This window comes from Anopheles merus, chromosome 2L (assembly GCF_017562075.2).
Source record: "Anopheles merus strain MAF chromosome 2L, AmerM5.1, whole genome shotgun sequence".
In the NCBI taxonomy this organism is placed as follows: Eukaryota; Metazoa; Arthropoda; class Insecta; order Diptera; family Culicidae; genus Anopheles; species Anopheles merus.
The window spans coordinates 8,578,315-8,604,803 of NC_054083.1; the positions used below are offsets into that span (position 1 = coordinate 8,578,315).

The window sequence follows — 26,489 nt, forward strand, 5'->3', positions numbered from 1 at the left end:
TTCACATATAGCAGATCTCATGAACTCACAAAAAGCTTCTGTGGCATCGTCAATGGATGAATAGTCCGAACAATCAAAAGAATTATCAAAAGATAAAATCAGTCGCTCTAATTTTGGAAGGTCAACACGAGCATTATTCAGCCTTTTATCAGCATCAATGGCTGTAGCGATCGTAACTGGGGCTACGTGCTTGCGGCTTGTCGTGGCTACGGGCTTGTCACGGAAAGGCGCCAATCTCAGATTGTTTGTTGTTGTGTTGTGTCGGTCAGAGTTGTTGCATTTGCTTTCACGACAAAATGTAAGTATTTTATTTCAGAAATAATCAAATTTTATCATTTAAAACAAAAATATGTGTACCGCCATATTTATACAAATGGCGATATACTGGAGATACTGGGAACGTGCTGCTGTTTTGACTTAAGAAGCTGCTGGTATTTCCTTCCTCTGCTGTTGTTCGATGGTAGTCGAAAGATGAGGAGCTCGCGCACCCGGTTTGCGTTCAACAGCAATGGATTCCAGCAACTTCTTTAGTGCCTGCTTCAACAACCAAAATTATATGCTCATGTATTATCTCATCTAATTCTGCATACACTTTTAGGAATAACAAAGACGCCCGCACAACCAGAATACAGTACCAAAAAATGGTCGACAAGTTGGAAGATGTGCCCAACATCGCTAGAGGGATGTTCAAAGGTGACCAGGACGCTTTTTGGGAAAAAATGGCCGAGCATCTTAACGCCCTTGGACAGCCAATACGAACGAGTGCAACGTGGAAGCGGGTAAGATTAAAAGAGCAACAATACTTATATACATTTTGCTTTTAATTTTCGTTGGCTGTTTTTACAGGTATGGTTCGATTAAAAATGTGCCGTCAAAAAAAAGCTGCGAGTAAATAAAGCGTCGTTGTTGGCTACTGGTGGCGGGCCGTTCCATCAACGGCCCTTAAACGACGTGGAGGAACGAGTTACTGATTTGACCAACTTAAAGGCCACAATAGAAGGCAACTCTGGCCGTTCTTTCAGCGATCAGCTTGGCACGATGGACAGCAACAACAACAACAACCAATTGTTGACGATTAACAATAATGAGTCAAACATCGACAACGAGCAGCCATATAGCGAGATGGCAAATAACGAGCAGCAAAACCCGGTGGTAACCAAAGCTCGACAGAAACGAAGCCAAAAGCGCAGAAACACCGAAGCGGTGTTGCGCCAAAACGAAGAGCTGCTACAGCTCATGTAGCGCAACATACAGGTGCAAAAAGAATCCACCGCCGCTCTAACGAAGGTTAGCTGGCGCAATAAATAACGCAACAGCAGCGCTGAAAGAGGCTGTGGAATGCCTGACAATTGATTTAAAAAAATTTCATTTTCTTTAAGTTTTTAGTCGTTAGTTTATGTTTAATTTTATTGCTCAGCTGAACTGTGATGCATTTTGCGATGTGAACTTTTGTGGTGAATAAAAAATAAAAAAAAAAGAACTCAATCGCCAACTTAGTTGTATTGCCTTTTATTCATCTGAGCTTGGCTCTTCCATTCCATACGCAGTACACATGTTGTGTAAGATGCAACATACGTTCGTTATTTGAGTTGCTTTTACCGGGGTGTACCAACTGTCGAGCACCTAACAAACATCTAAATCTATTTTTGAGCAACCCGATCGTACGCTCCACTATTTCCCTACCTAAAGCATGGTTTTTATTAAAGGCAGCTGTTAATGATGAAGAGGAAGTTTTGAAAATGATGAAGACACGATGTTGTTGCTTTGAACTCTGGAACTTGACTAAATTTATTCAGGAAAAACACTCGCTTATATACTGCAGAATTCGGGAATTCGAGCTGCACTTGCGGGAATTCGAGCTGCACTTGCGGGAATTCGAGCTGCACGATACCGATCTACAGCAGTTTGCACTGCGTAATAGAATTATGATTAAGTTCTTTTTACACGTAGTCAATTTACTGGAAAGCGCCCTCTACCTTACGCTAGACGTACTAAGGATGACGCGTTACCATTACGCTTGCCGTAACATACTCCCCCGCGTTGAATTATCTAATTCAACTAGGATGAACTTGATGGCTCGTCGGTGGGAAGAACGCAGATTTTAGAGATGGAACGCTTGAAGTCTCCATCTTTCGTTTTGACGATGACCACTCGGATGTTGTCGTCAGCTCCCTTGATGATCTGCGTGACGCGGCCAAGACACCATTTCGATGGAGGTAGACCGTCCTCCTTCAGCAGCACCATGGTATCCAGCTTCACGTTGTCCTTCTGCTTGGTCCACTTGGTTCTCTGCTGTAGTCCGGACAAGTAGTCTGTAGACCAGCGTTTCCATAGTCGACGGACAAACTCTTGCACCTTTTGCCAGCGATCGAGACGGTTGAACGGCAGCTTTTCCAGCGATGGTTCGGCCAGGGATACGATGGGGCGATGAATGAGGAAGTGACCTGGGGTCAGCACTTCTAAATCAGATGGGTCATTGGAGAGTGGTGTAAGTGGTCTAGAGTTGAGGCATCCTTCAATCTGGATCAGTAGCGTGTTGAGTTCATCGCTCGTGAGGATGGCGTTCCCAACGGTTGGCTTGAAGTGTGTTTTGAAAGACTTCACTGCCGCCTCCCAAAGACCTCCAAAGTTGGGTGAGCGAGGTGGGATGAACTTGAACTGGATGCCATCGTCGATGCAGGACTTAATCACTGATGTTTGCCACTGGTGGTTGAATTGCTTGGACAAGGAGGCAATTTCTCGGGAGGCGCCCAAGAAATTCCTAGCGTTGTCGCATTCGATGAGAGCCGGTTTCCCGCGTCGTCCGATGAATCGTCGAAGTGCCGCAAGGAAAGCGTTGGTAGACAGGTCCGCTACCAATTCGATGTGTACAGCCTTCACTGCCATACAGACGAATATCGCTACGTAGCCCTTGATGAGTTGCGCCTTCCGAGATGTATGTCGATAGTGTATCGGTCCACACAAGTCGACTCCGGTGTGTAAGAAAGTTGACGTTGGTGTAACTCTCTCTGTTGGAAGGTCGCCCATGAGTTGCTGCGCAGGTGTGGGGCGGCAACGGTAGCATTTGTAGCAGGAGTGGACGATTCTTCTGGCCAAGTTTTTTGCTCGCAGTGGCCAAAATCGTTCTCGCATGCTCGCTATCAGTAGTTGTGGATTCGCATGTTGATAGGTCCGATGATACAGGGTTGCAATCTGATTCGTCAGCGGATGGTTGGCGGGTAAGATGTACGGATGCTTTCGGTCGAACGGGATTGGTGCATGTCGCAATCTTCCGCCCACTCGTAGCAGGCCATCTTGTAGAAACGGTGCTAGTAGTTTTAAAGGTGAGTTGTTGCCGACCGAATCGCCTTTCGATAGATGTTTGATGTCTTCTGGGAATGATTCAGCTTGAGCGAGGCGAACTAGACACAGTGTAGATTCGGCTAGTTCCTCCAAGCTGAGATGATGATCCAGTCTGCGTTGTTGATGATTAGCAGGATTCGTGTTGTGTCGGAATCTTCTTAGCCACGCAACCAGACGTTGCAGTCCGGTGAACGTTGAACGGAGGCTAAAAAGTTCGTTCGGAGCCACGAATTGTGCAGCCATGCAGATTGGTCGCTCCTCCAATTCGTCTGTGGTGAATTCTTCCTGTCGAGGTTGATGAGTGTTCGGCCATTCCTCTGATGGTTGCGCCAGCCAGTCTGGTCCGTGCCACCAAAGGTTTGAATTTTCCAGCTGATCCGCATCCATTCCTCGAGAGATGATGTCCGCAGGATTGTCCGTTCCGGGTACGTGTCTCCACTCCTTTCCGTGAGTGATGTGTTGGATCTCGGACACCCGGTTAGCAATGAAGGTTTTCCAGCGTGACGGAGTTGCAGACAACCAATGCAGGACGATGGTTGAGTCAGACCAAAAGATGGTCTCGACCTGAAGCTTCAAGGCTTCTGACACCTTCTCGTACGAGTGTGCCAGTAGCAGTGCTGCAGAAAGCTCCAGTCGGGGTAAGCAAACACGCTTTTGCTTACGGGAGTCTGCTAGTGGTGCCACTTTGGATTTTGCAGTGATGAGGTTGGTTGTCACACGTCCATCGGGGTTGGTCGCACGCAGGTAAATCGCCGCTCCGTATGCCTTCTCGGATGCATCACAAAAGCAATGCATTTGTAGATTCGTTGCTCGTTGATCGGTTAAGAGCCAGCGTGGAATGTGGATCGTTTGCAGCATGGCCAACTTCTCGCGAAACAGGAGCCATCGGTTTTGTAGTGCTGGTGTCAACGGCTCGTCCCAGGCGATCTGACATCTCCACAGCTCTTGAAGGAACAGCTTGGCTTGGATGATAACTGGTCCAACCAGTCCGATTGGGTCAAACAGTTTCGCGACATCCGAAAGCGCGTTTCGTTTGGTGATGATGTTGTCTGCGTTCCAGCGTGGGATGTTGAACACAAAGGCGTCGGTGGAAACGTTCCACTTCAGTCCGAGTGTCTTGATGATCGGTGACTTCGCATCCAAGTTGAGAATCGTCCTTTCATCTTGCAGATGCTGGGGCAGATGTTCGAAGATCTGCTTGTTGTTGGTGGCCCATTTCCGCAAGCAGAATCTACCAGAAGCCAGGAGATCGATGAGTTGCTGACATACTCGTTGACCCTCGGGAATGTTATTTACGCCGGTCAGCATGTCGTCCATGTAGAAGTCTCGTCCGAGGATGGTTGCTGCTTCGGGGTGGGTGCTAGCTCCGACCTGAGATAGCACTTGCAGGGTTTTGGTGGCCAAATACGGAGCACATGATGTGCCGTAGGTGACGGTGTTGAGCTGGAACGTTCGTATCGGCTCGGTTGGAGAATTTCGCCACAGGATTCGTTGCAGCGGACGATCGATGGCAGCTATGTTGATTTGCCGGTACATCTTCTCGATGTCTGCTACCAGGGCAAATTTCGACATTCTAAACCGCAATAGAATGGACATCAGGTCGTCTTGGATAGTGGGTCCGATCATCAGTGCATCGTTTAAAGATGTTCCGGTGTCTGATGCAAACGAAGCGTCGAACACTACCCGGAGTTTAGTGGTGGTACTATCTGGTCGCACGATGCAGTGATGTGGGAGATAGTATGATGGTGATGAAGTTGTAGCATCGCTCTCGGCTACTTCTGTCATGTGCTGAAGTTCTGCGTACTCCTCGATGAATTGAGTATAAGCTGTCTTCAATGAGGCATTCGAGGATAGCCGACGTTCCAAGGCAAGGAACCGGCGTGTGGCTATCCCTTTCGAATCCCCAAGACGAGCCAGCTTGTCCTCTCGTTTCGGTAGCTGCACGATGAATCGACCGTCGGTGTCTCTGGTGGTGGTGGCTGCGAACTGTTTTTCACAGTTGCTCTCCTCGATGGATAATGTGCTGGTAGCTCGGCATGACTCCAACTCCCAGAATTTGCTCAGCTGCTCTTCGATGCTCGTACTGCAGACGTGTCCAACGATGGATGAAGATGGTGATGGTGCATGAACATTGACTCTACCTGCTATCACCCAACCAAAAGCAGTGTTTTGGAGTGTCACTCTTTCGTGGGATAGCTTGATGAGTCCTTCCTTAACGACGTCGCAGTACAGCTCTGCGCCGATGATGAGGTCGATCGGGCCAGGACGGTGAAACGAAGGATCGGCCAGCTGAACTTGATGAGGAATCTGCCAGCTGCTTGTGTTGATACGGCTTGATGGGAGCTCACGAGTGAGCTTGCTGAATACGTGGAACTTGCCGGACGCTGTGTATTCGCTGTCTAAAGAATGGATCCTTAACACAGCCGAATGTTGTGACGTCACGGAAACTTCTCCAATTCCTCCGATGCGATGATTCTCTCGCCGTTTCGCCACACCCAGCCGTTGAGTAAGGCGCTCGGTAACGATGTTGAGTTGTGCTCCGGAATCCAGCAAGGCACGTGCTAGATGACATCGTCCGTGATTGTCCTCTACTTGGACCAGCACGGTTTGCAGCAACACAACACTGTTTTCGATCTGGATGGAACAGTGGGTAAGGGACTGAGGAGGACAGATCGAACTCGTGGCTGGAGCATCCGACGCCTCAGTTGCTGGTGCTGCTTCATGCAGCAACGTATGATGCCGTTGTTGGCAGATCTTGCATCCGCTTGATGTACACTGTCGTAAACGATGAGCTGGAGAAAGGCAGTTGAAGCACAATCCTTTCGACTGCACTAGTTGCTTTCTATCTGCAACACTCATATTGTTGATCAATTCACACCGGAACACTGAATGTTTTGAAACACCGCACAATTTGCACTTTTCATTGTACGCAACACTATTCACAGCACTGGTCGCAGCATGGATGGTTTGCACTCGAGGGTTGCTGCGCATGGTGTCTCCGGTTCTGGCTCCGCTGGCTGGCTTGGAGAAAGACTTCAGTACATGGCAATGGTTGCGGACGAATTGCACTAAGTCTTTGTACGTTGGGATGGTCGTAGACTTCCGGTGAAGCTCCCAATGACGCAGGGTTGTTGGATCCAGCAGCGAACTTAGCCTGAACACCAGCAGCGTGCTCCATGCATCTGGTTTCTCGCCTTCCTTTTCGAGCATTCGTAGGTTACGCTCGAAATCGTCGACAAGTCGGCTTAGAGAATCTGCACATTCTCTCCTCAGCGGTGATATGCTGAATAACGCCTCAACGGTGGTTTTGACGATGAGGTACTTGTTCTCGTAGCGTTCAGACAACAGCTTCCAGGCTACGTCGTAGTTTTTGGATGTAATTTCCAAAGCGTCGATCACCGCGCGTGCGTCCTTCGTTAGCGACGCAGCAAGGTAATGTAGTTTGTCACATTCGGTCAGCTGTTCTGACGAATGTATCAGTGATTGAAACGCGTCACGGAAGGCAGGCCAGTCGCGAATATTTCCGTCGAAATGTGGTAGCACAATTTCGGGAAGTCTTGCACGCACCGGGACTGTCGTGGGTTTCTGTTCACTGCCGAAAACTGGGATTGGTGTTGTAGGCAATGGGATCTGCGATGCTAACTGGTAATCAATGTTTTTGCTTAACTCGAATACCCTGTCGTCGAACACGCCATATCGCTCGATTGCCTCCTGAGCCTGGTCGTCGCTCACAACGTCCAAGATCGAGTCGTACCATTGTTTGTAGTCCAAAGCAAGCACCTTCACTCGGTCTGATATGGTTTTCAGCGAGTGAACGTCGGTGCTGTGTTTGACGAACATCTGTTCTAGACGGTCAAGCTGCCACTCCAGGTGAGTGCGTTGACGGTTCAATTTGGTGACGTCTGGAACGGAGCCAAATTCTCTGACGGTGGAACTTTGGCTTTCCTCCATGTCGTTGGCCGCTGGAACCACTTCTTTGACGGGAGAATGGTCAACGGGCATAGTTTCACTTTCTAACACAAACTTTACTTTTCACAAACTTCCCTAAACGCGAACTGTGGATCACTTGCACACTAATCCGGTTCGAAGGACCAAATGTTAATGATGAAGAGGAAGTTTTGAAAATGATGAAGACACGATGTTGTTGCTTTGAACTCTGGAACTTGACTAAATTTATTCAGGAAAAACACTCGCTTATATACTGCAGAATTCGGGAATTCGAGCTGCACTTGCGGGAATTCGAGCTGCACTTGCGGGAATTCGAGCTGCACGATACCGATCTACAGCAGTTTGCACTGCGTAATAGAATTATGATTAAGTTCTTTTTACACGTAGTCAATTTACTGGAAAGCGCCCTCTACCTTACGCTAGACGTACTAAGGATGACGCGTTACCATTACGCTTGCCGTAACAGCAGCTTTTGGTGTGTTGAGAAGCAGGAATACGTTTCGGTGTTATTAACCACGGTTTTGACGGGTATCCAGCATCACCTGTGGGAATTTAAAGATTATTTACATAAACAAATACCCGTAGGATGGTTTAATGTATTACCTAGTATCTTGAATGCAGTTATCCGCTTCGATGTTTTGTTTCGAAAAAGTTGTCCATTCTACTTACATTCCAAATATGTTAATCGTAATTGGCTCCTCCGAATTTGGCATTCACATACCGAATTTTCATGAGATGGACGCAAATCTATCGGTACGAAGGAAAATAATATTGAAGTACACAACATAAGACAAAAAAACTGAAAGCTTTACTTACAATCATCGCGTTTAGGCTGTAATAGCCCTTCCGGTTAAAATGCTGATCGTAATCGTCCACTGGTGCAATAATTTTTATGTGTGTTCCATCAACACACATCACTACACCAGGGATGCCACTTTTTGAGAAGAAGTATCGTCGTGCATCTTGTTGCTCATTTAGTTCAATTGCTAAAGAGATCCATTTGTTCCCAAGAGTTTCTTCGATTATGTTCAGGCACTTTGCAAAGGCTACCGAGAAAGTAGGCTGGGTAATAGCTATTTTATAATCATTTCCTGTTCCATTTTGGTAGCTGCCTTCAGCTAGAAATCGCAGAACAGCAGCCAAAATTTCATTTGGCTTAAGCCCCTTTCCCTTAACCGGTGGGAACTTGGGCTCGATCTCGCCAGAATGTCAAGGAAAATTTCCTTCGCCACACGAAAATTTTTCTTAAATCTGATAAGAACAACCACACATGTTTAACACAGTTTGCACAAATGAGCCGCATGCTTAACTCACGCTTGGTTAGAAAGCTGTAACGGCTCGAAAACACTTCGAAGCAGTCGGCGCTGTTTGGCCAGATCTACCGTTGTTTCTTCTTCACTGCTGCTATCGTCACTTTCGAAGTGGGAGAAAATCATTTCGATTTTTAAAACAAGGATTGTTGTTAGCTTGCGTATCATATCTTAATTAAACTTGTTTACGTTTTTTTATTTTGATTTTGAACATTTTGACACATCGACAAAGGCTTTGACAAAGCTTTAACGAAAGAAAAAAATTAACGAAACTTGTCTGTCACAAGAACGGTTTCAAAATGCATGCCTATTAAAAAGATTGTGGTTAAGAGCATTACAAACCTCTCGACTACTAGTATTAGTTGTTGGATATAATTTTGTAAACTCTGTAAATGCATCAACGACAACAAGGATGTATTTTTTTTTTTTTTACTGCAAAGATGGTAGAGGTCCTAGGTGATCAATGTGTATCGTATCAAATGGTAGTGGAATTTTGGGTATACTATGTAGATTTCGATTATTTTTTCGGGCTGGTGCAGAGTAAATTATGCATTTTAGATATTTTTTTAATGAAATTTTCCACTCGAATTTTCATCAATGGAAACCAATAGTTATTACTTATCTGAGTACAGCATATATCCACCCCAAGATGACCTATACTTTCATGAGTACTTCTTATTACATTATTAATCACGTCACTGGGAACGCGAAACTGCTATCTTCCATTTTCAAGCTTACGAAATACCAAGTTGTCATGTATGGTGTAACCATTAACCATCCCTCTTTCGATGTCACTTTTGAGTCTTTAAATTTCTTTATCTCGAGATTGTGCAATTCGCAGCTGAGAACCAATATCAAGATCTTGTGTAGCTACTGCTATTTGTTGGCGGCTTAAACCATCTACATGACCCATCGAACACCCGGGACGGTATTGCATAGTATAGTCGTAATTTTCTAAAAAAAAAGTGACCGTTGTGCTAGTTGTGCTGATAATTTTTTTGTTTTTTAATGTTTCGACTAAAGAGTTGCAATCAGTTGTTATTCGTATTGGTACGCCATGTACATACGTGTGAAATCGTTTTGGAGCATGAATAACTGTCAGCGTTTCCAATTCATAGCTGTGCAATTTCGCTTCGGCGGGCGATGCAGTATTTGAGAAAAATGCAATAGGATGAAATTTTCCATCAAATTGTTTCTGTAGAAGTACTGACCCAAATCCTACTGAACTAGCATCGCAATGCAAATCTGTTTCTTATAGCGGATCGTAAAACAGGTACTTTTATCAACATTTTTTCAGTGTATTGAAAGCACTAATCCAGGGACCATCAAAGTTATACGGTGCATTTTGTTTTAATAAACTACTTAAAGGTTTGGCAATAGGCGAGAAAGAAGGCACAAATCTTCGAAAATATGAAATTAGTCCCAGACATCTCTGTACTTCCTTGCTATTTGAAGGCTGAGGATAGTTTTCAATTGCTTTAATATGATAGTTGCTAGGTCGTATTCCTTTACTACTTGCATGGTAGCCAAGGTAGTCTAATTCATCATGAACAAACATACACTTTTCTAACTTTATCTCAAGGCCATTTTTACGAACTGTTTTTAAAACTGCACTTAATCTTCGAAGATAATCGTGTAAGTCCTTTGATGGTCTAATAATATCATCGAGGTAAACGACAATCTCACGGTTATCTATAAATTCCCGTAATACGGAATTGATACATCTTTGAAACTCTGGGGGAGCATTTTGCAAACCAAACGGCATTTTAATGTACTCGTATTGTCCATCTGGGGTGACAAATGCTGTATACTTAATCGATTCTGGGGCCATATCAGTTGGATTGAATCTATTTTTAAGATCCAGTAAAGTAAAATATTGTTCATCTCCCAAGTGTTCAATACATGTGTCTATCAAAGGTAACGGATAGTTATCTCGTACGGTTATTTTGTTGATCGGTCTGTAATCGATACAAATCCTTGTTTCACCATTTTTCTTTTTGACTAAAATAATTGGAGAAGCATATGCTGAATTACTTTGTCGGATTATTTTTCTTTCAAGGAGATCTTTAACAATTTTACGCACATGATTTCGTTCCGCAAAAGAAAGTTTCCGTGGCTTACAGAAAATAGGTGTATCGTATGTTAAGCTAATCGTCATTATATGATATTCTTTGTATATTTTACGTGTCTATCGTTTGATATAGTTATCGATAATAATAGAGCTTATTTGCTTTCTTTCACGAATAGCAACTATAGACCCCATATTACAATCATGTTCAGGCAAATTGACATCTATAGCACACATAAGAGCAAAAGTTTCATCATAATTGAATTCGTTAGAAATGAAGGATTGATTATTACTATCATCTTTTTTTCCGATTAGAAAGCGAACTGATCTCTCTTGGATTGTATTTGTTTTCTTCTATAGTTTTTGTTATAACCACACCATTCTCATTCCACATTTACCTCATCTTTAAGTAAATTGTTGATTGGGTACATGTGTGTGCTAAGGTTTTTCATGAATCTTCCTTAATAATTTACCAAACCTAACAGTGCGCGTACTAGCTCTTTGTTTTCTGGTCTTGGCATATTTTCTATCGCATCTATTTTGCCTTGTAATTTATGGATTCCTTGCTTGTCTATCATGTAGCCGCAGTATTCAATCTTATCTTCTAAAGGCCGGGCTACATTGATCGTACTCTCTGGTGTAATTTCAATTTTCACTAGCGCATCTGGCGGCGGCTGGATGAAGCTTTTTTTGGTCGTCGAAGGAATGGTCGTGCCGGATCCCAAATTTAAGTTGTTTTTACGTCGTTTTTTGTTGCGAAAATGGCTGAAGTACTTGCACAACATATTTATCTACCAATAGCATAGCTTTTTCAGTCCAGTTTAAGTAAAAAACATGGAAAAATAACATATTTTCTGAAGCGGCTACAAATTGTTTGGCAAAATGCTTCGGTCAGCCGCCGCCAGATGCGCTAGTGAAAATTGAAATTACACCAGAGAGTACGATCAATGTAGCCAGGCCTTAAGAATTCGCATTTCTTTAAGTTAACTCGCATACTGTGATCATTAACCTGTTTTAGTACTTCTCGTAATCTTTGTAAATGTTCCGTATCATTTGGGGCTGTTAGTCTAACGTCATCCAAGAATACTGTTACTCCTGGTATACCTTGTAGAATTGAAGTTATTTCTCTTTGAAATATGGCTGGGGCAGAGGCTACCCCATACATAAGCCTAGTGGGTTAATAAAGTCCCATGTGTGTATTCAGCGTTAGTAGAAGTTGATCTTTCTCCCTGATTTCCATTTGTAAGTATGCTTGGGCTAAATCGAGCTTTGAGAATTTTTTTCCTTCACTCATGTTTGCAAAAAGTTCATCGATGGTGGACAGTGGGAAATCATCAATTAATAGCCCTTTGTAAATTGTTAGTTTATAATCTCCGCACAGTCTTACTTTGTTACCCGTTTTCCTAACTGGTACTATTGGGGTCGCCCATTCGCTTCTCTCTACCTTAACTAGTATGCCTTTATACACCATGTTCTTTAATTCCTCTTCCACAGTATCTCGAATAGAAAATAGAAGAGGCCGCGCTTTAAGAAACGTTGGGTTTGCCCCATTTTTCAAATGCAAAGATGCTTTGACACCTTCTATTTTTCCTATTGTGTCCAAAAATACTGCAGGAAATTCGTCTAAAGACCGGGCTACATTGATCGTACTCTCTGGTGTAATTTCAATTTTCACAAGCGCATCTGGCGGCGGCTGGAGGAAGCTTTTTTTGGTAGTCGGGGGAAGGGTCGTGCCGGATCTCCAAATTAAGTAGTTTTTTCACCGTTTTTTGATGCGAAAACGGCTGAAATACTTGCACAACATATTTATGTATCAATTACAAAGCTTTCCCAGTCCAATTAAAGTGAAAAACATGGAAAAATAACGTATTTTCTGGAGCAGCCTCAAATTGTTTGGCAAAATGCTTCGGTTAGCCGCCGCCAGATGCGCTAGTGAAAATCTAAATTACGCTTTCGAGTACGATCAATGTAGCCCGGCCTTAATATTGCTTTTAAAGCATTTTGGGTATTCGATGATTCAATAATTTTATCCACTGTATACTGTTTACCATGCAAGATTTTATTCCAATCGTAATTTAAGGCTCTCATCCATTCGCGACCCAACAATGGTTGCCTATTGCCCCCAACTATGAACAATCGTAGTTTCTTTATTCCTTCTTTTGTCTTGATTTTCACTTCAGCCATTCCTGCGACAGAAATTTTCCCACCGCAATAACTTCTCAGTTCTACGTCCGTTTGTACGACCTTGATATTCTTAAGATATTTCTCTTTGTCGTGTTCGTTAATTAAAGTAACTGGTGAACCACTGTCTACCTCGAACTTAATTGGTGATTTTCCAATTTGTACGTTCACACAATTTTTTTTACTATCTTTCACATTTTCTACTTGGAAAATATCTATTTTATGAATTTGATCCTCTTCTGTATCCTGACTGTCACTATCCTCGCATTGCTCCACGAGATTTGCTGTCCTACTCACTCGTTTCTTATTGTTCATCCCATGTGCTTTCCCCATTTTAGAATCACACGCGTTGTAAATGACCGACCTTCTTACATGACGCACACACTTTCATTTTGTGTTCGCATTTATTCGCTAAGTGCGATGAACTGCCGCATCGGAAACAATACCGCTTGATTCTTGGCGCTGGATATCGATCCATAAAGTCAACTGACAGAGCCCGTTGGGCTAAAATTTCGACACCATCGTTGACTGTTTCCATCGAGAATGCGATTTGCTTTGCTTTCTCGAACGTTAAGTCTTTTTCGCCTATTAACCTCGCGCGTATCATTTTGTCACGTAAACCGAACACAAACTGGTTTCGCAGCCCTTTCTGTAAATAATCACCAAACGCACAGTTTTTCACTTCACGTTGTAACGCCGCCACGAACTCGGTGATGCTTTCTGCTTCCTTTTGTGTGCGTTGTCGGAACTTCCACAGCTCTACCATTTCCAATGGTTTGGGGTCGAAATGATCGTCTAACGCGCTGACGATCTGGTCGTACTTTTTCGCCTCCGGTTCATCCGGCGTGAGTATGTCACACAGCACGTTGTAAGTCTCACTACCCATGTAGTAATGCAGGAGCGTCTGCTGCATGTCCGCTTGATCCACTTTGAACACTTTAGCCACACCAGCAAACCGCTTCACCCATCTTTGCCAAGTTCACTTCTCGTGCACAAACGGCTCGATATTAAATGTAGCCATTATCGATTCGTCTTTTAATGTATTGCCCGCCTCGTCGCCAACTGTTATAACCACACCATCCATTCAATTGCAAGGCTCAACGAGAAGTGCCGGGTTCTATTTCTCATTTCTCTCCGTACAGTTACATGCTATAATATGCTATAATATGCTATAATCTAATGTAATCTGATCTAAATATAAACTAATCTAATCTAATCTAAATATAATCTAATCTTAAATCTACAATAATCGATAAAACAGTTTTAATAAGTGGCATTTTGCGCATGAACCTGTCATCCGAATCAATTTTTAAAATCCCCAATGATATAAGGCGTTCCATCATATGTGGCTGCAAGTAATTCATTGTTTTATTATTCATGCTCAATAATTTCGCTTTACTATACAAATAAAATGAGTGATACAAAAGAACGTTTAACTTATCCGAAGCTTCTCTACCGATAATGATTGGCCAATCCATTCCTGATTTTGAAAGGTTTTTAACCCGATAAGATATGATTTTATGAGGAAATCCAATATTGCAGATAATGTGTCCAAGCGACGAAAGTGGTTTATTCCCTAGTCCCTTGTATCCGGAAGGAGAAGCCTTTTTCGCAGCTCCATCTGAGACGAAAGATTCACTGATAAAACTCGTCGGTCTGCCAAATTTGAACAATAAATAAACATATGAATGGAACACCTTAACCCCATTTAACGTTTCTAAAGTAACACTTACTTGTTGATACGCTTTGATTTTCTCTATATCGGCATAGCTATCCCTCTCGCTTGTAGTTTCATTAGTTGCAAAAACAGGTATATTATTCTTCCCGGCTGCATTGGCGCATTCAAGCTTTTGATGATCATGCTGTCTACACGAGAAACATGCACCAATCGTTCGTCGAGGCTTTAGGCACTGGCCGGAATAATGCCCAAAACTAGAGCAGTTGTAACAACGCACACTAGCAAGTTCCTTTCTGTTGATCTGCGCTGCTCTGTTCGGTTTCTCACGTTGATTTTCATTAACCCGTGTGTTTTCTAAACGTTGGTAGGACGAGGTACTTGATGTACCACGCAATTTAAGAAGAGTCTCCCATCGTTGAATGTGCGACATCAGTTCATGCATATCTTTATATTCACGCACTACGAGATTATCGTAAATCCTATCACTTGCTAAGCCATTTATGATGTACGTTAAAATAGCTTCATCGCTTACATTTCCCGATTTACCAATAGCGATACACAGAATGCAATTGCATTTAAATATTATGCAATTATATAACACATATTCTTGAAGATATTTGTATATTCATTTATTGGTCAAATTTAAAGTGTTTCATTTACATTTTTTTCACTGCTGAAAACTTGATTGGAAAAACCGTTTCACCATGAAAATAACGCATATAACTCTTTAAAATAAACTCAATCAATATCTTAATGGATTTTTATGAAGTAAATCCAATCTTGTCGTCCTTCCTAAATTTGTATTAGATTAAATTCATATTTAAAAAAAGAGGAAAAGGCGTATTATGATTGATAACAGATCATCCAATATAGAAGTAACGAATTAATTCCAACACCGGGGTCCTTTCCGTTATAAATTGGTTGGCTGAAATTTCAGCCTGTCAGCTATTTGCATTCTATAGCAGTTTTCGAGCAGCTATCTAAGCGGATATACAGGGTTTTCAATGATATTATTGACGTGTTCAGCGAGTTGTTGATTCGTTCGGGCATATAATTGACACTTTCAGCGAGATATTGAATTGTTCGGAAGCAGGCGTTGACATGTTCAGCGATTCTGTAATGCTGTCATTTGTTTTGTTTACACACTGTGCCGCTGGGTTCTATTTTTCATAATCAAAAGTCCTAAAAGTATCTAATAATCATTCCCCAAGCTGTTTAATACATAAATTAGTTAAAACAAACATATTTTTACAAAAACCGTTTGTTTACCTTCTGATGAGAATGATCCAAGCTGCAGTCCAAGGGGTACGAAAGTGACAGCTCTATAGTATCGCCGAACTTGTCAACGCCTGCTTCCGAACAATTCCATATCTCGCTGAAAGTGTCAATTATATGCCCGAACGAATCAACAACTCGCTGAACACGTCAATAATATCATTGAAAACCCTGTAATGTAAAGATGGGTTTATCCCTAGGTGTATAAAATTAGAAGGCTGATTTGTATCGCTTCTGCGTCTGAATGAAGATTTTAAGAGTGTTTTGTGTATTCGTCAAGCCAGAGCCAGAAAGCTTGTTTGAACAAACATTTTCACCCATCTTGTCAAAATGTGTTATCCAAATTTGGTTACAAAAACATGCTATGAGACCACCTGGACTACATACACTTTGAATCTGGATTCCATCACCAGATTTCTTTAATGCGCCTTGGATACAGGGTTTACCAGCATATAAAACAACTGTTCACTTGTTTATAACAATATTCGTTTTGTATAGACACCGCTGTCTACCACTTGCTCACACGTCAGATGGTGTAAGCTACTCTGTCCAATTCAATAACACAATTTTCGCCTTCGATTAGCAACTGTCAGATTCGGCACAGTTTGTTTTGTTGGGACAAATTTTGCAAAAACCAAACATTTTCAATACGTTTATTTTATTCAAGCAATATGCAGTATAAACCATACATTTCAATAAATCGAAACATTAATTTTGTTAATTACCCAACAACCATAATAAACCGTGCCGAATCCGACCGTTGTGCAATCGAAGGCGAAAATTGTGTTATTGAATTGGACAGAGTAGCTTACACCATCTGACGTGTGAGCAAGTGGTAGACAGCGGTGTCTATACAAAACGACTATTGTTATCAACAAGTGAACAGTTGTTTTATATGCTGGTAAACCCTGTAAGGTTTTCCATCGTTTAGCTCAATTTGATATTAAAATAGAAGCATCCAAAACAAAGATTGATGCAATTCTAACGTTTCCAACCCCAGCGTCAGTTAAAAAATTACAACATTTTGTGGGAATGTCTAATTATCATAGGTTTTTGCCCAAGGTTTCTGGTATCCTCGCACCATTACACAAATTATTAGCACAGAATACCAGCAAAAAGATTCCTTTAGTTGGACTGAGGAATGCGACAAAGCTTTTTAACGGGCAAGACCGATCTGGCAAATGCTACGAATTTGTCGTATCCTAGAACAAACAACAGTTTCTCGTTAACCACGGATGCATCTAATTTTGCGGTGGGTGCAGTTCTTCAGCAACACCATGAAGAATTTGATGAACCTTTAGCATCTTCTTTCCAAGGTTATGTCTCCAACCGAACAAAAATACTCTACGTTTGATAGGGAGCTACTGGCAATCGTTCTGAGTATTAAAATTTGTTGATAGTTTTTGGAAGGGAGATCGTTTATTATTTATACTGATCACAAACCTCAGACAACAGCGCTAATGTCGAAAACTGAAAAATCTCCACGACAAAATCTCCACGCTTTATCAAAGGTGATAGTAACGTCGTCGCAGATGCTCTATCACGCGCGGGGGAAACAAATTCTATTGACGACTTAAATTACAAATCATTTGCCGAACATCAAAGTTCATCAAAAAATTCAATTAACCAACAACCAGGGAAAACGCAATTCCTCATACAAAATCAACAAGTTAAAGCTGGGGGATACAGAACTATGTTTTGAATCATCAACAGGTAAAAACAGGTTGTATTTACCAATTCCATTACGGAAGAAAACATTTGAAGGCGTGTACAATGAATCTCATCCTCGAATAAAGGCATCACGAAAATTGATGACCGACAGATATTTTTGGCCATCAATAAATAAAGATGTTGCAAACTGGAGTTGTTTATGCATTGGTTGCCAGAAATCAAAGATTACACGGCACACAAAGTCTCCTTTCGAAAATTTCACAATACCCAAAGGGAGATTCGATCATATACACATGGATCTTGTAGGACCTCTTCCACCATCTGAAAACAAAACATACTTACTAACACTCGTAAATCGGTTTACTAGATGTCCAGAGTGTTATCCTCTATCGGACATCACAGCAGCTACGATTGCCAATGTTTTTGTAGTAGAATACGTTTCACGTTTTGGCTGCCCATTAAGGATAACTACAGGGGTAGATAATTCACATCACGATTGTTTGATGACTTAACCAAATTATTAGATACACACCACATCACAACAACAGCTTACAGCTTAGTTTTCGTCGTTTCATACGAAGTCGTTTCATATACTCGAGCGCTCGCGCATGAGTGCAAGTAAGCGCGGTATAGAGGATAGAGGGAGAAATATGATTATTTTGCACAAGGCTTTCTACTTTTATCCCATTGGGCAGATACAAACCTGAGCGGTGAGGAAAGCCGTCATACGAATTCATATAAAGCGGCGCTTGAAATGTTAAAGAAAATTAGAAAAAAAAAACAATAATGAATTCGATGCAGCATCCAATACCAAATGTAAACAAACAAACAGGGCGAGACAACTATCAAACAGCGGGGCAGGCTCCAAAATAGTATGGAGCCGGTCGGAACCGGCTTTGGCTTCAGCCATTCACTATTGTACATAAACATCTAAAATTCCAACTTGATTCCACATCAGTTCGTTAAATAATAAATAAATTTCCATTTTCCTGAAGAAAGACTCAAGAAAGTGACAAAAACGATCATAACCTCTGAAAACCTCAAAAATTATCTTCGCGGTATAAATGAACAACGAACCATACAGAAGACGAACGTAACATCATTAACGGTTGAAGATCCCTAGAAATCGGTATACGATTTGCCTTATAAGCGGTTTACGGCTAGAGTACTGATCATTCACACGTGATACGGGGAGGCCTTGACCGACCACAGTTCTTTTGCCAAAGAAAAACAAATTTACCTACAGTACAGCGCCGTTTATCAGAGCACATCGGAACTCGACCTCGCCCGGAATTGCAAATAACACGAATCTTGAGTCAAATGATTTATTTACTAAAATTCTTGTTTTTTTATTAAGTTTATCTTTTGTGTTTCCTTGTTCCATGTTTTTCCAATGAGAAAATTTGAAATTTGTCATGAATTAGAGTGTTGATTGTAATGTCAATCTGCTCTGATGAATATAAATAATAAATTTGATAAATATCCTCAGAACACAATACCATCATTGTATAGTACTGTTATTTCTCAACAGCGCGGATAAACGGACAACCGGATAAAAGATACCTTAGTAAACAGAGCTCTAATATATTTCTATAAGCTCTTTCACACCGGACGAATGTGACAATTTGCACATTCGACAAACTTAGCTCATTTCAAAATGAATGAAAATCACGACTTTCTGAGGAGCTGTATACGACTATAAAGTCCTGTGCACAACTTTTTTGGGCCTGTAAGGCCTGTGTGAAATTTCATAAGGATCCGCGTACGGCCGTCTTGAGGTCTTCCACCCCCTACACCCACACTTCTGTCGACCTATCGTCCTTCATAGCCGACCTTAAAGCGGGCCTCCGTAGCGAAATGTCATAGCATACCACAGTTATTAAGTTTGAGCTTCTGGAAGTTTTAAAGGAGGAGATCCGTTCCTGCTTGCGGTGGCATGCCGCCACCGATTTACCGTCTCAACGGCCCATTCATCACAATCCAGCGTCGTCTCACCCTAAATTATTTAATTCAGTGGTCAAAATATCCCTGGTACAATTACACCCACACTACAACAGTATCCATCATTAGCCGCTTCTCTAAGTGTTAGTGCGAACGAACCGTCATCCTTCACCAATATGCCACCAGTTTACATCAAGCAAACACCACTACTCAGAGGATCGGGATCGCCGCTCGATTCTGACACACTAGACACCATCCCACACACTGATACGCGAATGTGGCCATTCCTTACGCGTTTTTCCCCATCGGTTACCACTGAGAGGATTTCTCTCATGGTGCAAGTACGTCTAGCACTCGATCAGCGGGATGTGTTAGTACACCGTCTGACAAAGCTTGGTGCCGACACTATGACACTCTCATTTATCTCATTTAAGGTGGGCATACAGTATCGGACCAGCCTCGGCTCAACACGGACTCTCTAAGGGACATTACTGTCCAACAGGAATTCAAAGCCACTTTAGACGAGTCTCTACTACCAGAAAACAGATATGAAACTACGAGCGAGAGGTGGAACGCTCTAAAAACAAAAATAATAAACTGTGCAAGAAATATACTCCCACCACGTCGTGGCAACACCAAATCTGGCTGGTTCGACGAAGAATGCAGACAAGTGACCGAACGTAAGAATACTGCATACCGAGCAATGCAGCAACGGCAGAGAACGCGGGCATGCGCAGAGGAATATTCACGGCTCAGACGCGAAGAGAAACGAGTTCACCGCTCCAAGAAGCATGCTTTGGAGGAGCAAAACATGCGGGAACTCGAGCAAATCACAGAGGCGTATCTACACGAAAGTTTTACCAAGCGATAGCAGGTCACCGATACAACGTTGTACCTAAGGTTACCTGCTGTCGCAACAAGGATGGAGGTCTGGTTAGTAACCAGCCAGAGGTCCTCTCGCGGTGGGCTCAGTACTTTGATGAATTACTCCACGACCAGCTAAACGAACAGCTAGAAGCGCCACCAGCAGATAGTGTCATGCTACGGCCACCTAGCATAGAAGAAACACGAAAGGCTATTCGTCGGCTGAAAAATAACAAGGCACCCGGAACTGACTGAATTGCAGCCGAACTGGTCAAGAATGGAGGTGCACGACTAGAAAACGAGATTCATCAAATTGTTACTGAGGTGTGGGATAGCGAATTGATTATGATTGGAATCTCGACATCATCTACCCCATATACAAGAAGGGAGACAGGTTGGACTGCAACAACTACAGAGGTATTGTTGCGAAAGCAACTTCGTCGGCTCCTCGACGATAGCGAATATGAAAAATAACGACCGTTTTCACCAACGTACAATATACTTCATTAATCACCGGCTCGACCGAATGTAACTATTAACTGTAGTTTTAAAAACGCGATCTTTGTCGTTCGCTAGTTTTGAAAGAGGCCGATTATCCTGCGCACGGTCTATTTAAGCCCTTTCTTCCCGTTGCGCCATCGCGTTACGCAGCGAACGTTGCCCTTTTCCCGATATCCGAATTTCGAACATCGACTTTGACAGCCGAGATGTTTACACCTAACTCCTGTCATTATCTATTTGTTTTGGTTTGCGTGTGCCATAAAAGAGGCACGCGGTTTGTCGGCACAGTTACATGTAACAGGTATTACGGTGTTGAATACCGCCTATAAAATATTCTCCCTGATCCTTCAGGATCGCCTTGTCCCGCACGTCGAAGAGATAGTCGGAAACTATCAAAGAGGATTCCGAAACGGAAAATCAACCACTGATCAGATCTTCACCATGCGGCAGATCTTGGACAAGATGGCTGAATACAGACACGACACATACCATCTCTTCATTGACTTCAAAGCCGCGTATGATAGCATAGCCAGGGTAAAACTGTACGACGCTATGAGCTCTTTTGGAATCCCGGCCAAAGTGATAAGGCTGATTAGAATGACTATGACCAACGTCACATGCAAAGTGAGGGTGGATGGAAAACTCTCAGAACCTTTTGCTACCACCAAGGGTCTGCGCCAGGGGGACGGGCTTGCCTGTCTCCTATTCAACTTGGTGCTAGAGAGGGCCATCGGCGACTCGAGGGTGGAGACTACGGGAACCATCTTCTATAAGTCAACCCAGATCCTGGCATACGCTGATGATATAGACATCATTGGTCTGCGGCTCTCCTATGTAGCAGAAGCCTACCAAGGGATTGAGCAGGCGGCAGAGAGCCTCGGATAGCAGATAAACGAGGCAAACACCAAACTGATGGTGGCAACATCAGCGGGCCTCCCAATAAATAATCACAATCTATATAGTACCTATATAGTACCAGTACTCACATACGCCTCTGAGACATGGACACTGTCCAAATCTGACGAAACCCTCTTAGCCGCGTTCGAGAGGAAGATGCTCAGAAGTATAATTGGCCCCGTATGTGTGGAAGGACAATGGAGGAGCCGCTATAATGACGAGCTATACGAGATGTACGGCGACCTCACTGTCGTACAGCGTATCAAGCTCGCCAGGCTCCGGTGGGCTGGCCATGTTGTACGCATGGAAACGGACGACCCAGCCCGTAAAGTCTTTTTAGGCCGTCCACAAGGACAGAGGAGGCGTGGTAGGCCCAAATTGAGGTGGCAAGATGGCGTGGAGGCGTCCGCCATTAAGGCCAGGATAACGGACTGGAAGACGAAGGCGCGAGACCGTGAGCGGTTTCGGACACTTCTGAGGCAGGCCAAGACCGCAAAACGGTTGTAGCGCCGGATATGTTAGTAAGTATACAGTATCGGACTTTAAGATAGGACCCTAATTTTTCATCGCACCGTGCACTTGTTTTACCACGTTACTTGTGTTTGTGTGTGTGTGTGTGTGTGTGTGTGTGTGTGTGTGTGTGTGTGTGTGTGTGTGTGTGTGTGTGGTGTGTGTGGTGTGTGGTTTTGTCTGAAAAACGTAGCTTGACATAGTTTCATATTGCGTTGAAAGCATTCTGATTATGTGTGTTATCATGTGAAACAGCGTGCGTTCACACTTGGATAAAAGCTAAAGTTTGCATCGACAGCAGCGAATGTTCCTCGGACGAGAACGCAGGTGTGCTGTTTCATGAATGTGAATGCGACACCGGTGCGAAATGGAAACGCGCACAATAGCAATGAACTCGGCATTCCCTCACAGGTGTTTCTCCAGTGCACGCCATTGAAAGGCCTGCGTGCATCTCTGTGTTGAACGTTGTGTGTGCATGGGAAACTTTGTGTGTGCATTGAGCAAGCGCGCAGGTGTTCTTTTCAATGGGCGTTTTGTTTCATGAGCGCGACAGTATTCTGTTCTGGTTTTGAATGGGTAGATGCTCACTTTATCTCGTTTTTATCCATCCGCTTTTTTTGCTGCTCGACAACGATGTGATTCATCGCGTATAAAAGCAGAACGCACGGCATCAGTCGTATCCAAGTTTTTAACCAGTGTGTTCTTGACGGTCTAAGCAAGCAATTTTTAGTACAATGGGTCGAGGTAAACATTGCACCGATTATCAGCGCCATATCATTAAGCGAATGGCGGCTGCTGGCATTAAGCGCAGAACGATCGAGTTCGTGATGGAACGATCGCGCACTTTTGTGGCGAACGCGCTTCGGACAACCGAAACGCGCAAGTCACCCGGACGTTCTCGGAAGACCACGGCGGAGGAAGACCCTAAGATTGTTAACATATCGAAGAAACATCCGTTTAGCTCGGCACCAGAGATCCGAGGCATATTGAAATTGGCGGTGACGCCGAGAACAGTTCAGCGAAGATTGGTCAGTGCCGGGCTACTCGCGCGAGTGCCACGCAAAGTGCCCAATTTAAACCTGCGCATAAAACGCACGGGTGCTATTTGCAATTGAGCACATTTTCTTCGATGAAGAGGATTGGCGCAGGGTTTTGTGGTCAGACGAGTCGAAATTCAATCGACAGGGGTCGGACGGACGCAGGTTGGTTCGGCGCCCTGTTAATTGTGCTCTTGATCCGAAGTACCGCTTCAAAACTTTCAAGCATGGCGGTGGTAGTCTCATGGTGTGGGGATGCTTCTTCTACTATGGGATGGGTCCGTTGGTTCGAATCCAAGGTAATTTGAATCGGTTTGGGTATCGAGATATTCTTGATACTCATTTGCTATCACACGCTAGGAAAAACCTTCCTCGGTGTTCGATGTTTATGCAAGACAACGATTCTAAGCATACTTCCGGGACTGTCCAAATTTGGCTTGCTGACAACAATGTCAAAACAATGAAGTGGCCTGCCCTTAGCCCGGATCTCAATCCCATTGATAACCTCTGGGCAATTTTCAAGAAGAGGCTGGGTAAAAACATACCGGAAGATCTTGATCAACTCTTCGATCACATGCAAGAGGTGTGGAGCAAAGTTCCATCGGAAACGATCCAGAATCTGGTGATGTCGATGCGTCAACGCATGATTGATGTCATCGTGGGCAACGGCAATAAGATCAAGAACTGAACTTATTGCATTTTTGAATAGGGATCACTGCTCGCGAGGGCGGTGGTCCTGCTAATTACAACAAAAACCTAACACAAAACACAAAAAAAACTACTAAAAAATCTATCCCAAACGACACATTGTGAAACAAACACACACCAATACACATACCAATACACACTCAAACACACACACACACACACACACACACATGCGCACACACACATGCGCACACACAAACACATACAAACCACACATAACCTGTCCCAACGGGTGCATGCTGCGTTGAAAAAACCAGGGTCCTATCATTTTGTCCGATACTGTACCAGCCACTCTACGCAACAAGGCTCTCTCACCTGAGACATGGCCCTCTGCTTTTACCTACCGAGAGTTCCGTGACTATCGGACCAATATTATAACACTAATACCTGTGGCAACAACTGATACAAATTCGATGCTCGATCAAAACGTTACTCTCGCTACCGACACTTACCATAATCCTCTCTCACATTCTGGAGGGAGTGCCCCGATACCAACTACTACAACAGATACGCTCGCACAGCCCGTTACGATTTCCTTACCTGCCATGACCACTACAGATACAGCTTTGTTTACAAACGAGCCACATCTTGACCTTAATGAACGAATGCTTGTTACCACCACATCTACCAGGTCACCTCCCGAATGCTTGGCCGCTCCTAAAAAAAGACCGAAGCGCGGAAACGCTAAACGAACTGATGATTCTGCCGACGCCGAGCCGTCAGACGAATAGCAATCTAGCACTGCATCCGGCAATGCTCCTGAGGATCCCGATGCTCCGAATCCACGCGTTGATATCTCGAATTCACCTGGTTTGGTACTTCTTAGCCTCTCATTGTTCTACCAAAATGTATGTGGTTTACGTACGAAAACCACTAATCTTCGTCTGGCGTTGTCAGAATCCGAATACGATTTCATTATTCTCATCGAAACTTGGCTTACCCAGTCCATACCTTCATCACTATTCTCCGACGAATATTATCACATCTACAGGTGCGATAGGAATCCCTCCAACAGTGCCCTCTCACGCAGTGGGGGTGTGTTAATTGCTTGTTCTACATCAATACCGACATGTGAAATCGCATCGCCTAATACCATACTGGAACAACTTTGGATCAAAACATTGCTGCCAGGTGTCTCTGTTCATCGGGGTTGTTTACATTCCGCCTAGTCATGCGAATGACCCCGCAGTGATGAATGCTTTACATGATAATGTACGTGATATTTCAAGCCGCATTAAAGAGAGCGATTTATTATACGTCTTCGGAGATTTCAATAAACCTGATATCAGATAGGAACTGACTAATACTTGAGAAGCCACCGATTGCTCTCCATGTTATTCTGTCATGCATTATGCACCTTTATGCAATTCCGTGTCTAATACCGATTTCGTTGATGGGTTGCATAGTACCGGATTATTTCAATTGAGTGGTATTGCAAATCAACTGGACGTCAAGTGAATCTGGTCTTCGCAAACCTTCCCCCAACCAATATTTTGTGCGACTCAATCACACCTCTGCACACCCTCCGTCAATGAGCTACAATGGCGAAACTAGTATCGATACATCCAATATCTGCAACACTTTCGCCAATCGTTTCGATGATGCATTCACCCTTCCTGTTCACAACCCTAACACACTAGCAGAGGCCACTCGCAATACTCCATCGGATGCTATCGATTTTATTTTACCCACAATTGACGAAGCATTAGTTGCGCGCACACTCAGCTATATAAAACCATCTACATCATCTGGACCTGACAATATTCCCGCATACATTTTGAAGCACTGCCGTCAATCACTCGCACCCATTCTTGCCAAAATATTTAATGATTCCCTTATGCGTGGCACGTATCCTGCGTCCTGGAAACACGCGCGAATGGTTCCTATCCATAAGAAGGGCAGTCGACTTCATGCTTGCAATTATCGTCGCATTGTTTCCCTATGCGCTTGTGCAAAGGTGTTTGAGCTCATTCTATACAATCCGCTACTCACAGCAGTTCAAAACTATATGAGCCCTAGTCAGCATGGATTTCTCCCAAGGAGATCTTCCACCACAAATCTTGCTGAATTAGTTGGTTTCTACTTCGACCACATGGATCGTGGTACTCAAGTTGATGCAGTATATATCGACTTCAGGGTTGCGTTCGATAGTATCTCTCATGATATTCTACTCGCGAAGCTAAAAAAAACTCGGTTTCCTGGACAGGCACATCACCTGGCTGCGTTCATATTTAAATGGTCGTTCGTACTGCATAAGCATAGGATCTCATCGTTCTCACTCCCTCACCAGCTCCTTCGGAGTGCCTCAAGGGAGTGACTTGGGACCGCTACTCTTCCTCATCTATATAAATGACCTATCTTTTGTTTTTACCCCCAGGCCAACACCTAATGTACGCCGACGACGTAAAACTATTCGCTCCAGTTAGAAACGACAGTGACTGTGTACGCCTTCAAATGATCCTTGAGAATCTCGACAGCTGTTGCAGCAGAAACGCCCTCCAAGTGTGTGCTGATAAATGTCAGTGTATATCATTCAGCAGAGCCCGTTATCCTATCTC

General features: G+C 43.4%; 2 protein-coding genes across 2 annotated transcripts; both read right to left on the bottom strand.

Moving 5' to 3' along the window:
• Positions 1 to 1,702: 1,702 nt before the first annotated feature.
• LOC121593998 lies at positions 1,703 to 8,318 on the bottom strand. The gene is made up of 3 exons (XM_041916829.1): positions 8,107 to 8,318; positions 7,894 to 8,037; positions 1,703 to 7,832 (listed from the first exon to the last, which is right to left on the bottom strand). Exon 3 carries the CDS (start codon positions 7,342 to 7,344, stop codon positions 2,059 to 2,061), a length of 5,286 nt encoding a protein of 1,761 aa, XP_041772763.1. The 5' UTR covers positions 7,345 to 7,832; positions 7,894 to 8,037; positions 8,107 to 8,318; the 3' UTR covers positions 1,703 to 2,058.
• Positions 8,319 to 14,208: 5,890 nt separating this feature from the next.
• LOC121593468 lies at positions 14,209 to 15,297 on the bottom strand. The gene is made up of 2 exons (XM_041915802.1): positions 14,583 to 15,297; positions 14,209 to 14,505 (listed from the first exon to the last, which is right to left on the bottom strand). The coding sequence occupies exons 1-2, from the start codon at positions 14,967 to 14,969 to the stop codon at positions 14,485 to 14,487; spliced, it is 408 nt and encodes a 135-aa protein (XP_041771736.1). The 5' UTR covers positions 14,970 to 15,297; the 3' UTR covers positions 14,209 to 14,484.
• Between the last annotated feature and the right edge of the window lie 11,192 nt (positions 15,298 to 26,489).

Excerpts from the sequence above, each read along its gene's own strand:
- LOC121593998 (XM_041916829.1), bottom strand. The coding sequence starts at position 7,344 with ATGCCCGTTGACCATTCTCCCGTCAAAGAAGTGGTTCCAGCGGCCAAC.
- LOC121593468 (XM_041915802.1), bottom strand. The coding sequence starts at position 14,969 with ATGCATGAACTGATGTCGCACATTCAACGATGGGAGACTCTTCTTAAA. Across the intron at positions 14,506-14,582 it reads AAATCAAAGCGTATCAACAA|ACCGACGAGTTTTATCAGTG; the intron begins GTAAGTGTTACT and ends CAAATTTGGCAG.